Here is a 13673-nt window from a genome sequence, read left to right on the forward strand (position 1 = left end):
CAGAGGCAGGAGAGTCTCTAAGAGTTTGAGGGTAACCTGGTCTACAGAGCAAATTTCAGGACAACACAGAGATTTCTTTTGCATAGCAGTGACCAGAACACCATACAGAACAACTTAAGGAGAACAAAGACTCAGAAGACTTTGCTGCCTAGCTCTGTGCATTTGAATGTGGTGGAGGAGGCCCCTCATGTCATGACTTACAAGAAACAGAGAGGTGGGAGGGGACCACAAGCCAGGTATAACCAGGCACGCTCAGTGACCCTGTAGCTAGGCCTCCTTGAATTTCCAGAAGCTCCCAAAATAGTGCCACCATCGTGGAGGGCAACAACACATGAGCCTGTGGGCTTCGTTTTTAAGTTATCCAACTAAAGTTTCCTGGATGTTTTATATGTGCTCATGTGTATACACCTCCATGTCCACGTGTGCACCACACGCATGCAGATGCCTGCCAAGGCCAGAGGAGGCCTGATGTGGGTGCTGGGAACCAAACCTGGGCCCCTCTTCAAAGCAGTGAGGGCTCTTAATAACTATCCGTCTCTCCTGGCTCTCCTTTTGAGATTTTTATGGCTATTAGTTTGTTTGGTTAGGGATTGTATGTGTGCATGCATGTGTGTATGTGTGCATGCATGCATGTGTGGTGTGTGTATGTGTGTGTGCATGCATGTGTGTGCGTATATGTGTGTGTGAATGTGTGTGTGTGCGTGTGCATGTGTGTGGTGTATGCATGTGTGTATGTGTGTATATGCATGTGTGTTTTATGTGTGCATGTGTGTATGCATGTGTGTGCATTTGTCTGTGTATGTGTGTATATGTGTGTGCATGTGTGTATGTGTGTGCGTGCATGTGTGTGTGCATGCATGCATGTGAATGTGTTTGTGTGCATGAATGCGTGTGCATGTGTGTATGTGTGTGTGTGTGTGTGTGCATGTGTGTGCGTGCATGTGTGTGAATGTGTGTGTGCGTGTCCATGTGAGGGGTGTATGCATGTGTGTATGTGTGTGCATGCATGTGTATGTGTGTGTGCATGAATTTGTGTGTACGTGTGTGTGTGCATGTGTGTGTATATGCCCCACATGTGTGCCACAGCTCACCTATGGAAGTCAGAGGACAACCTGTATGCATCTGTGTCATCTTGTACCAGGTGCGGTCTAGGCATCAACCCTAGGTCATCAGGCTCGGCAGTACACTCTTTGTCACTGACCCTGCGGGGGGTGTCACACTCAAGCCATAGCAAACCCTAGGGACTTTCACTCTGGGATGAGCTGGCAGACTTATCCTTAGGAAGGAATTGCTCAGTCTCTTAGGTTTACAGCGTAACCCACCGTGACATTTCCAATTCTGAGATCTCTATGACTTGTTTGTTATCTGTCTCCCACTCTAGGAAGCAGAACTTAGTCTCCCTGTGATCAGAGCCCACTCATCTGGCAGTGGCAGCTGTGTCGAGTGAACACTGAAAATCCTACAAGGTGTTAGAAACAAAAAACAAAACAAAAAAAAACAGCTTTCATGGCTCCTGCCTTCCCAGCGAGAGACAATGGCTAAATTAGTCCCTGGATTGTGCTGAGCTGTAGCTGAGAAGTAGCTAGTGGACCATTTCGGCTCTGAGGAGGGGAAAGAGACAGACAGTGCGCTGAAGTCAGGAACTGATCTGTAGTTCACTAATTGTTCTGAGTTTTGATCCAGTGGAAGGAAGGTAAACAAGGGGAGGGAGTAGCAGGAACTATGAGCACACAAATGCCCGCCTTTGCAGGACAGGAGCCGAGCAGCCTAAACATCGCACACAGGATGCTGAATGTCAAAGATGCTCCCACCCTGCTCACTCTCCCCCTCTGTCCTTCAAGCCCAGGATCACCTACCAGATCCTCAGGGAAAACACATACTCTTCATCAGCATGGTACGTGCCATTCATCATCACTCTGGGCACCATGGTGCTTGTGGGGCTGCTGGGGTCCCTGATGGTCCTGCTGGCCAAAGCCGTCTACAGACATTGCTCCTCCATGACCAGGAAGGACAAGAAACACCTGTAAGTTCTGGTGGGCTGGGGGGCTCTCCTGTTTTTTGTTTGTTTGTTTGTTGTACGGAGCAGGGTACCAGGCTTCAAGGAGAGACTAGGAGATAACGGGAAGGAATTCCAGCTGCTCTTGGGCCTGGGGTACCCACACTGTAACCTGTAGGGCCAAGACAATGGCTGGCTGTTTGACTTCCTCTGGCAATTTACCCTGGCCCCGGTGGGATCTCGAGAAAGTGGACCGTCACCCTCCTAGTGACCTCGCCCTGGATAAAGCCCCATTGTGGGTAGCAGTGGAATAAATATAGGAGGGGTACCTATGGGAAGGCATGAAATTCAAGGAAACAGCCACAAGGAAAAGCAGATTAGGAAATTAAGCTTTGGGTACCAGTGACATTAGACTTCATCTCCCACCCTCTTGGAAACACACTGTTGGCATGTCAGGTTTCTCTCCTCCCTGCTTGCACTCCTGTGTGTCACAGACTTCTTGGCCTAGGTTCATTCTCAGCAGCTCTCATAGCCAGAGCTTAACGGCTGTGAACCTGGTTTTGGGCACTACTCAAGTTTCAGGTTCAAACCTGTGCTCTGTCGCTCTCTGGGCACCTGAATTTGGGCACAGGAGAACTCTCTTGACATCAGTGACCTTCTCTGTAAAGCCAACCAACAAGTTAAACAGAGAGAGCACTGGGTAGTGTTCCTGACCCCAGTAAAGATGCTTTTAAATTTGTCGCAGTGTTAACTTCAGAGCACCCAGGGAGCTCAGAATTCTAAACCCCAAATTTAACCAGATGACCAAACGTCCTGGGAGCTGGATGCACTGACTTTCAGGGCCTCTCAGCAACAAAAAGGGATGACTGGTTAGGTTCCAATGCCTCTTAAGAGTATTTGAATAATAACTATAACCATCAAGTAATGTTGAGTGTCAGTGTGCAAGATGCCATAAAAGAAACACTGTAGCTTAAAGATGAGTATCGCATTCCACTGTATTTATTGGGGGAAATTTGTTCTCTTGACAACCTAGACTTCAGGCAAGAAATCCTTGAGCATCTGCTGAAATTTATAGACATCTTTGTATTCTAGTTACAAATTGACTTTGAGAAAAACAGAAAAAAAAAAAACCCTGTTTCTAAAGGTGTCGTATTTAAGCACCTAAGGATGATGGTGTCTCATTGAGATTTGGGTGGACATTCTTTTTTTTTTAATATTTATTTGTTTATTATTTATTATGTATACAGTATTCTGGTGCCAGAAGAGGGCACCAGACCTCATAACAGATGGTTGTGAGCCACCATGTGGTTGCTGGGAATTGAACTCAGGACCTTTGGAAGAGCAGGCAATGCTCTTAACCTCTGAGCCATCTCTCCAGCCCTGGGTGGACATTCTTAAAGGATGTAAGCCAGACGGGGGAGGCACAGGCCTCTAATCCCAGCACTCAGGAGGCAGAGGTAGGTGGATCTCTATGAGTTAGAGGCCAGCCTGGTCTACAGAGTTGCAGAGCGAGTTCCAGGATAGCCAAGGCTACACAGAGAAACCCTGCTTCAGAAAACTAAAAAAGAAAAAAAAAGCCAAATCTCTTACCTCTCGAGAGGTAAGCACTGCAAGTTACATGCAAATTATAACTAAATGGTAAAATGGTAAGTACGTATCTTGAACCTGGTTGCTCCTACTACGATTCTAAATCAAGTTTTCAGCATGGCCCAACCTACAAGAGAAAACAGCTAGAAATTCAGACTCAGGCCCAGACTTGTATACAAGTCTCTGAAAGTTAGTTGTACCATGTGACAGCCAACACTTATCAAATAGTGAGGAATAAAATTAGAATCATTGAATCCAAGGTTGTAGGAGAAGGGCATTAGAGACCCAGTCCAGCTCTTCCATGTTAAAGGAAATGGAAGTTAATTGTTGCCCTCCAACCTCCCTGCTGTGAGCCAAGTTCTCTGCTCCCAAGGCTACTGGGGAGAAGAACGGGCAAAGAACGAGCTGGTGGTCCCCTGGGCTGGTTCTGCCTTCCTTGGAGTCGCCGTATTTCCTGGAGTTGTATGAAACAATATCTTCAAACTCCTAGACCCTCTATAATTCCAGGCTATCACTTGCCAAACTGCGGTTTAGAGCAGGGCTGGTAGTCAAAACTTTTGGCCCCATCCCCAGCTTGTTTTCAAAGCGTAGTCCCTGAATCCCAAGGAACCCAGACCCTGTGTTACATGTATGCAGAGTCCATGTTACCAAGTGTGCACATTTGTGTAGAATTCTTTCCGGTCAACTAATGCCCATCCTTTCCCCACAGGACAAAGAAGGAAGGTATGTACAGTGCATGCTCTCTTGGTTTGTTTGCTGTTCAATGCTTGCTCTGTTATACCGTAAAAGGCTTAAATTTGGGTTTAGTCGGGGAATGAGGAAGCAGAGGGCATCTATGCTGGAGCAGGGAAGGGCAGGGCACAGGGTACCCACTCATTTGGCCTTGCCTGTTTTCTGCATGTGTGCATCTACTCAACTCAGTTTAGTGGTCTAGGTGCGTCTCCATGGAAACCAGTCCATCCACAGTAGGGACCTCTCCATGTGCTACGCATGCCCAGCACTTCCTGACTGCTGCCTGCAGACAGGGTGACAGGCCCCAAGGACCGTGAGCGCTCTGTCTTGAACAAGTGCCACTTCTGAAGGAGCAGCGACACTTTATTCTCAGATTGTAAAGGATTTGATCATTTTTTTCCAGAAAATTCATTAGGTCCTACTAATTAATTGCTAAATTGAGCAAGATCTTCTGAGGGCCTCGGGTCCAAGGAGAGATCTGTCTCGCTCCAGTCCTGGCCAAGAGTTGCCACCTTAAGGCTACTCCAATCGATGGGGAGAGACAGGACATAACACTGGAAATTCCGTGCATTTTAAGCAGTGTTTGCTGAGGTCACTCTGCCCATGGAGGTGTGTTATATGCAGAGTATGAATAGCAGGGTTCAGGTTTTGGCTATAATGGTTATTGATCACTCGGAAAGAAACATCTCTATGGAAACGTCATAGATTGCCTCCAATCCTGTTCTTTTTAAACAGATTTGTTCATTTTATTATGTGTGACGGTTGCCCTGCATGTGTATAGGTGCCCTGTATGCATGCTCAATGCCCTCAGAAACCAGAAAAGGACACTGGAGTCCCTGGAACTGAAGTAATGGATGGTCTTGATCTACCATGCAGGTGCTGGGAATTGAACCTGGGTCCTTTGCATGAGCAACACATGCTCTTACCACTGAGCCGTCTCTCCAGCCCCAAACTCGGTTACTTTTTAACCAGGATGTAGGGAATTAATGTCAAAAATCCCTTGTTATGAACACAAAATTTCTTTTTCTTATCTCTAAATCCATTTGGGAGCTAACTTCCTAGGACCCATATTAATAATCCGGGAAAACATTTTAAAAATTAAATCGTGTGCTGTGCATAAGTGTGTAGTTTTCTAAGAAAACTGAAAGCCCTGTCATCAAATGGGTCTGCAGGGGGAAAAGTCCTTTGCTGTGTTGTCTGTAAGGCTGAAATCAAAGTTTGCTAGGGAATCCACTGTGGGGTGGGACTTTGGGTCCGGCAGCATCTAAGGGGCTGCAATGCTGTTCTGTTCTCTTCCCTGCAGACAGGAAGGCTGTGAAGAGGGAGGCCGTGGTGGTGAGTGTGGTCAGCCACAGGAACTTCACCTGGGTGCTGGGTGGTGGTGTCCTGTCTCTGCTCCACACAGAGCCCAGGCCCTGGAGCTGCTGGAGCTGTGCTGCTGCCTTCTGGGAGAGGCTCATGCATCTGACCACTGACACAGCTCACTGCATGGCCAGCTCCTGATAGGATTCCTTCCCTCACTGAGCATGTCTGCAGATGCATTTGCTCTGGGTTTCATAAATATTGAATAGTGGTGTTTATTATCCGTTCCAGCTCTCCACAAGCATGCACTGGGGGAGCAGAGCTTAAAGGCGGAGTGGTGCTGCCGCATTCTGCAGGATTTAATTTTTCTTGACTTTTCCACAACCTTGCAAGGGAGTGATAGAGACAATACACAACTTGCATCTGGGTTTGGTGCTACCCTTCCCCCCCCCCTTAGCCACATAACCCGAGGATACCCAAGCCTTTGGGAGCCTTAGATTCCTCACCATGAAATGGGAAGGAGGACAATGGCTGGGGAAATCTCCCTATGTGAAGTGCTCATCCTGGCTAGAACCACATCCTCACCATCTTACTTCACTATCACCATGATACAACACCAAGGCAACTTCAAGGGGTTTATCTGGGGCTCACAGTTCCAGAGGATTCAAGTCCATGACCATCACGGTGGGGAGCATGGCAGCAGGCAAGCAATGATAACACTGGAGCAGTAGCTGAGAACTTACATCTTTGGATACAGCCACGGGGGAGAGAGAGTAGGAGGAAGGGAATGGATGAGTTTCTGATGCCCAGTGACACATCTCCGCCAACAAGGCCACACCCCCTCATCCTTCCCAAACAGTTCTGCCAAGTGAGGACCAAGTAATCAAACACAGAAGACTGTGGGGGCTTCCCATTTGGTCAGGACATTCATCTTACTTTTGTTTTCTCTTACTGAGCCTGATACACTCACTGAAAAGAGCTAAAACTTGATACCTTCCCTGATCTCCTCTGTTTCCCCTTGATTAACCTTATTTATGATGTAAGTATGCATTTTGAGGGGTCAGTGGAGCTAAAGGCAGACCCTTGCTTTACACTCAACACCTGAGTGCATCTGTGGTGCTCTGAGATGCTGTAAGTCTTAGACCAAGGCACTTAGCATTTTGACTCTCGCTTTCACACAGTTAAACAGCATCTTCTCAGGACTCTTTCCTAACCCGCAGGTCCCACAGCATCCGACACCTCTGCTATCATAGCCTCGTGTCTTCAGCGTAGCCCGTTTGTCAGTGACAAACTATGGAGACAGACAGAGCTGTCTGGGCCACGGTGGTGTCCCTAACGTGTGGCCCACTGCCTGTTGAATTAATCGGTGTCCCAAAGCGTGAGCCAGGAAAGCCAGGTGTAAATGCCTGCAGTCCCAGCAGTCAGCAAGAGCAAGGGGTTGAGAGCAGACGTGGCTATACACCCAGCTCAAGACTAACCTGGGCTTAACCTTGTCTGGAAAAAAGGTGATAAACGAATAAAACAAAATAGCGAAAGAAGCCACAAGCAAGGACCACAACCGTGAGGGTGGGTGGCCTTGCCCAGGGACATCCGCAACATTGTGCCTGAAACAGTCTCTTTTCCTTAGCAATCTGTCCAGATGAATACTGTCTTTGATGGAGAAGCCACAGACCCAGGTAACCAAACGCCACCTGTGAGGATGCTTTGTGCTCTGGGACAGGAGTTGGGAAGTGTCCACTGGTTTGGCACCTTGGCCACGTGGTCTGTAGTGTGAGGCTGACCCTTTTAAGTTCTAACATGGCTAAGCTGGGTGTTGGGTGCAGCGGGGAGGGGTGGGGGAGCGCGGCGGGTGCTGAGTTCAGCGGGCGGTGGGGGGGCGCGACAGGTCCTGGGTGCAGCGGGGCGGTGGGGGGGCGCGACGGGTCCTGGGTGCAGCGGGGCGCTGGGAGGGGGCGCGGCTGGTGCTGGGTGCAATGGGGCGGCGCGTGGGGGGATCACAGACGTGCAGACCCAGATCTCCCATGATACCTCAGGACCCCCACCTGCCGCTGCTCTCCAGGGTGTGATTTCTTCCCTCCACTGCCTGTTTACAAAACCAATTTAGGAAACCAGTGAAAAAGGCCTATGTCCCCTGCCCACTGATTCTCTCTCACCTCCGGTCTTCCCGACATGCTTCTAGTACCGACTTATTAGGAGCAGAAATGGCAAGTTTGGCTCCTCCATCCCCAGATCATGGCCAAGGACTTCTTGGTTGACGTGATGAACATAAGGTGAAACTGGCCTCCAGAGCTCTCATTGCCTCCTGAAATCGGCTCCAGATTCAGCTCCTTTACACACACACCTCGCTTACAAAGCTCAATTATAGACGTGAATAAAGGGAGGGGAAGGAAACTCAGGAGGCAAGTGCGCTGGCTCCCCGCCACCCTCCTATACAAACGGCTCCAGTCCTCAGAAGGAGGAGGCTCCTCTCCAGTGAGAAGCTGCCACTGTTGGAATTAGATTTCCCTCTATTATTAGGTACTTGTTACCATAATGTGCCCACATTAGCATAAGTGCTGGTGGGATCCGGGCTTGCCCCAAACCGAAGCTTACAAGGAAAAAAAACCAAGGAAGCCTTGAGCCATTCTGTGCTAGAGAGAAGAAAGGGGGAACCAACACCTCCAACACAATGAAAATGGTTGCCTCTCCTCATTCCCAGCAAGACCAGATCAGTGTCTACACTCTCTGCCAGCCTGGCATAAATAAAAATCAAAGGCTCTCCGCCCTTACTTAGCGAATTCCTTTGTATGGCGAATCCAAGGGTCTTTTAAAACAAAACAAATCAGATCCTCGTGGGTAACCCCATTAGAAGTCAAACCCACTTTATGTGATAGACACAAGGAACTTGGAATTTCCATGGTCCCCTCATCTCGTAAGTGAGATGGTGAAGAGTCCGCCAACCTTTCCATCCCGAGAGACACTGTGTCCCAGCCTCTGGGGGAGAGGCAGGCCTCAGAAGACTGTCTGGGTGCCTCACAAGCATCTTTCCGTCACGGGGGTCACATCAGCTGGCCTCCCTCATTCTTCCCCAATCATCAGAACAGAGCGGGGGGAAATGAGAGCAAGCGGAATTGTTTTTTTGTTTTATACAATTGCTGTATTATCTACCCTTAGTGACTGGGGAAATCTATGAATTCAACTCAAGAACTGGCGCCAGGAGGTGGAAAGGCCCATTAACCCAACTGCCCAACTGGCCGGAGCCCGGTCCCCAGCCCGGAGGCACAGTTGCAGGAGGGCAATAGCAGGTGTGTGTTGCCAGTGTCTCCTGAGGGACAGGGGCAATCCTGTGTGTGGTGGGGGTGGGGGAACGCCTCGCCTTCAGTTTCACAGGGGCGGTAATGGGTTTTGGCGCAAGGGCAAAAACGTGACAGAAGGAATTCAGACACCCAGGGTCCTGAGTGGGGTGACTGGCAAGATAGTTTAAATATTTCTGAAATGGGATTTGATCACACAGTGGCCTTGTTCTGAAATAGCCCGGAAATTTTTTCCTCTAGGTTCGTGTCTACCTGTGCCCTTCGGTTGAGAGTGCTGACCTGTGCAGGCCAAGTCGCCCCTATGTGCTCTGTGCAATGGCTGCCAGGACACCCTTTCAGCTCAGCCTCACAGTGCATTACACCCGTCCTTGTGTTCACTGACGCTCAACGCTGTACACGTGTGTGAGAGACCACGAGGGGCTTTTGAAAGACATAGATGGACACAGTGAGCCAGTCATTTGGGAAGAAGGAATACGACGTCGTTATTTTACTTTAATTTTATTTAGGTGAATCTTGCATTTGACAAACCATGCAGATCTGATGTAGTAATATGAGCTGCGGGGCTGCGTCCCCAGCACCCCAGCCGCCCGCATGGCTAGCTTATGCCCGAAATAACAACACACAAACTGCATTCATTTAAACACTGCTTGGCCCTTTAGCCCTAGCCCTTACTGGCTAATTCTGTTATCCCGATCAACCCATCTCTAATAATCGGTGAGCACCGGTCTTACCGGGAAAGGTTCACCATGTCTAACCTGGCGGCTTGCTTCATGGCGTCTGTCTGCTCGGGAGCGGGAGCATGGCATCTCTCTCAGGCGTCTGCTCCAGAGAGGAGAGCTGTCGAGACTGACTTCACTTCCTCTTCCTCCCAGCATTTTGTTCTGTTTACTCCACCCACAGGGCCAAGCAGTTTCTTTATTGCTTAACCAATGAAATCAACAGATTGATATATGACACTCCCACATCAATCTGAGGAGCTGCCCACCCTGTTAATATAAAGGCTTCTCCCAGAGACAATTACTGTCCTCTTTAACATTGTAGATTAGTTTTGCCTTTGAAAAACTCATAAAAATGGCTTTTCTCTCTGAGTATCGTGTTTGGGGCACCACCATGCCACTCACAACACTAATCCAGTTCTCTGTCTGGTGCCCTTGTCTGACTTTGCCCCAGTTGGATGAGGCAGAGCCATGTTGTGGTAGCTCCAGGGTACACCTGTACTTACTGAGGATCCTTAGTCAAAAAGTAGTGGAGATGCCCAAGTGGAGAGCCAGCCTCAGGTGACCAGACCATCGCAATGTCACTACATCCCCACGTGGCTCTTCTGTGGATAAATCCCATGGCCAATGGACTTTTTAATGGACCCCAATAAAGAGTCAAGTAGAGAGGGAAAGGAGACTCAGAATACCAGACTTTCCTGTGTGACACCTGCATAGGGGCCAAGCTGTGACACTTGCTTTAAGGCAGTAAGCCAGCTCAGAAGATGAGTAGCTCCCAGGGCGCTTGGTGTGGTGGTGAGCGCTTCCTCAGGAGGTGCAGTGATCGCATCAGTCGGAGCTGTGGAGAAAGAGATGGAGCTAGAGACAGTCTCTTAGCGTACAAGGATATTTGTGCTGCACCTTTTAGAAATTAATTGCTTTAGCTGGAATATGGAACAATGGATTTCCACACTGCACAGGGTGAAGCAGGAGGACACTGACTTTGAGGGCAGCCTGGGCTAAACTGTGAATTCAAGCCAGCCTGTGCTAAAGTGTCGGTCTCTGTCTTAAAAACAAACCAAACCAAAGAAGCCACAGTTGAGCCTGACATTCCATGCATATGTGTCCTTGTCCTTTGCTTCACTTTATCCCTTGTCCTTCCCCTCCAAAACTACCCTAGTCCTTCCTCCCCTCAAACTTTTTTCTTATCACATGGATGCTTTTGAGACCTGAATGAGGGAATGAGGGCTGGAGGAAGTAGGCACGAGCCAGAGTAGTATCTGAAAAAAAGTCCTGGAACTGCAGCGGCGTTAAAGGTGGGGAGAAATTAAAGTTGGGGTGGAGGGATTTTCGAGCATGGATCAAAGCACTGGACTGCCCATCAGTACATTTTCAGGATGCCTTTGTGTTGGGCAATCGGGAGTGGCTACCACAGCAGGTAGCAAGCTCTCAGGAAACATTTGTAGGACTGGGCTGAATTAGGTCGATCGAGGTTCATCTTTTACCCACATGTGGAAGTCACAGCTTTTCTGTCTAGGTGGAGACAAACAGCCCCATAATCACCTCACTGCCAGCAAATGTCTACCAAGTACTTGGCGCTATTCTGAGCTGCAAAGACGTAGCTCAGACGTAGCAGCGAACAACACAGTGTCCTTTGTGTTCTAGGGAGGGGTCAGAACATTTAAGTAAATGATGGCCGGGTTATATAGAAAAGTAGCTCTGGCCCACAGCCTTTCCAGAAAAGTTAGCCACCTCCTCAGGCCAGGAAGCTGAATATCAGGGGGTGCCCCCTCGCCGTTGGCCATCACAGTCTAGGCTGCTAAGAAACAATGGTCCCCAGATGGTTCTAACTTAACCAATCAAAGAAAAGCAAAGACACCAGTGACAGACATCTTCCACTTTCGACTACCCTACCCACAGCTTCTCCAGGGCAGCTGCCTCTCACCAAGGCAACCTGAAGAAACCTTTCCGTTCCCATTACAGAGTGGTCAACTCCTTGCACGGTCTTTGCTGCTCCCTTGAGACTTCATCTTTGTTTGCTTCTGCTGAGATGATGAGGAAACATTTGATATATAAATGTGGTTAAAACATTTACGCAGCCTATGGATGATATGTTAATGGTAGTACATGCCCTTGAGGAAAATAAGCAGGCACTGTAGTGGACCCGGAGGACTACTCTAAGCAGATGCTCAGGGAAGGCCCCCACAGTGTGGGGAGACTCCGACAGTGGAAGTGTGGGTCGGACATTCAGATATCTGAGAAGAACCTTACAGACAGAGAGCAACAGGACAAGGGCAAGGCACGGGGTACAAGAATGCCCCCCTTATTGTGTACCAGAGCCGCTTAGATAGAGATCCTTAACTGATAGTCACGACCCAGCCAAACCCACCAGAAACCACTGCCCTGCCATCAGGAACTCCTGAGGGTCTCGTGCTCAGAGCAGCTGCAAGCATTACAAGTTGTTTACCAGAAATTCAGGATCTGGGGGGTTCACAGCTCCCAACAGGCAGGTATGTCCATCTGTCTGCCTGGGTGTTGGGGACATGATGTCATAGGGATGCAAGGAGGAGCACTCATGGTGAGGGCCTTGTGGACTGTTATCGTGGCCTTACCTTCTATTCCAAATGTAACAGTGTTGTGAGAGTAGACTTAGGAGATCAGGGGCAGAAGCAGAGTGAGAAGACAGTGTTGGCTTGGGCTCAGCAGCGGAAACGGGTGCTGAAAATCTTGCAACTCTGGTTTTGAAGTCTTGGGTAAGAATAAGTCCTCGATTTTCCTGGGCCCTTTTCCTGTGTCTGGCAAAGGATCTCAGTGGAGTAGGCTGCTCCCTTGGTGAAATCTTCCCAGGTTACACAACCACTTCCCTTGAGGGCAATGGCTGGCATCTAACCGCCATAGCCGTTGCTCTTGGGGGTGTATTAGCAGAGCAGGAAGCCCTCAGAGTTTCTGCCACACTGGATTTCCTCCCAAGATTCTAAACAATGCTACCAAGAAGCAGAGAGATGAGCTTAGAAGGACTTCTTGGTCAGAATTCTATACCTGTCTGCATGAGACACTACAGGCTCCTTACTCAACCCAAGTACGTTGTGTGTTGGATCAGCTCAGTGCAGAAAAGCCTGCCTCCCACCAAGGACCTGAGTTACAAGACATGCTTGCTTTCCGCATGTCTCCACATAAGTTCTTTGGGAATTAGTACTCCCCATCCTCCATCTCCATGGGCACAAAGCAAAATGGTCACTCCTGGTTGGGGGTCTGGAAAACCCAGAATTCTTTCCTAGAAGTCTTGAGACCAAGGGAAGCAAGGTTGCTCACAAGCTCAGTCATCTTTCTGCGTGGTTTCTGGAGTAGGAAGCCGGCCCAAGCACGGGCTATACCCAGCCGCCCAACCCTGGACCTCCGCAGACTCAAGCCTTTAGGTTGCTGTGAGACAGCCTGTGGCTGCTCTGCCACCCTCGGAGCTGGCACAGCTCACGGAGGGCAGCTGGTTAATCTGATTTGTAGGCAAAGCTCACAAGGGCTCCACGCCTGCACTGCCCATCTCACTTGCTCCTCCAGTCAGAGCACGCTCCAGCTGGCGTGCGAAGAGGCCCTTTTTAAAGTAACAGTTTTATTGTGGCTTAATTCAAGTACCGTAGTTTTCAGTGTGATTTACTGTGTTTGCATGGTTGTGCAATTAGCACCAGGCTTTAACTCCCAAATATTTTCTCGTACTTATGAACAGTCATCGTCTGTCCCCGGGCACCAACACCTGCCAATCATCCTCCTGTCTTAGGGATTTGCCTGTTAAGATATTTCATATAAATGGAAAACCCTACACGATCCGTTTCCGTCATGCGTATTTCGCTTAGCGTATTTCCAAGGTCCAGGCACTTTTTAGGAATATCAGTACATCTCTACTTTTACTGGCTACCTAATACTTGTATGTACCACATATTTTAGCCATTCATTAATTGGTCGGTATGATATAGTGGATATGGCTCCCATGAGCATGCCCGACAAGCTTTTTGTGGACACAGCTCTCCCTTCTTTGGGGTACATACCTAAGGATGGGATTAATGGGGCATACAG

General features: G+C 48.9%; 1 protein-coding gene across 1 annotated transcript in view; it reads left to right on the plus strand.

Annotated features, from left to right (window-relative positions):
* Positions 1-9532, plus strand: part of Cdhr3 (cadherin related family member 3) — a 58964-nt gene extending 49432 nt beyond the window's left edge. Inside the window, exons 15-20 of the mRNA XM_041658686.1 lie at positions 1842-2023; positions 4293-4306; positions 5619-5650; positions 7245-7293; positions 8771-8901; positions 9151-9532. Of these exons, the coding sequence (XP_041514620.1) occupies positions 1842-2023; positions 4293-4306; positions 5619-5650; positions 7245-7293; positions 8771-8898 (405 nt within the window). The 3' untranslated portion in view covers positions 8899-8901; positions 9151-9532. The remainder of the gene's footprint in view (positions 1-1841; positions 2024-4292; positions 4307-5618; positions 5651-7244; positions 7294-8770; positions 8902-9150) is intronic.
* Positions 9533-13673: the final 4141 nt, after the last annotated feature.

This window comes from Microtus oregoni, unplaced genomic scaffold (assembly GCF_018167655.1).
Source record: "Microtus oregoni isolate MIOR12 unplaced genomic scaffold, Mior012 000009F_ref0000495, whole genome shotgun sequence".
NCBI classification, from domain to species: domain Eukaryota; kingdom Metazoa; phylum Chordata; class Mammalia; order Rodentia; family Cricetidae; genus Microtus; species Microtus oregoni.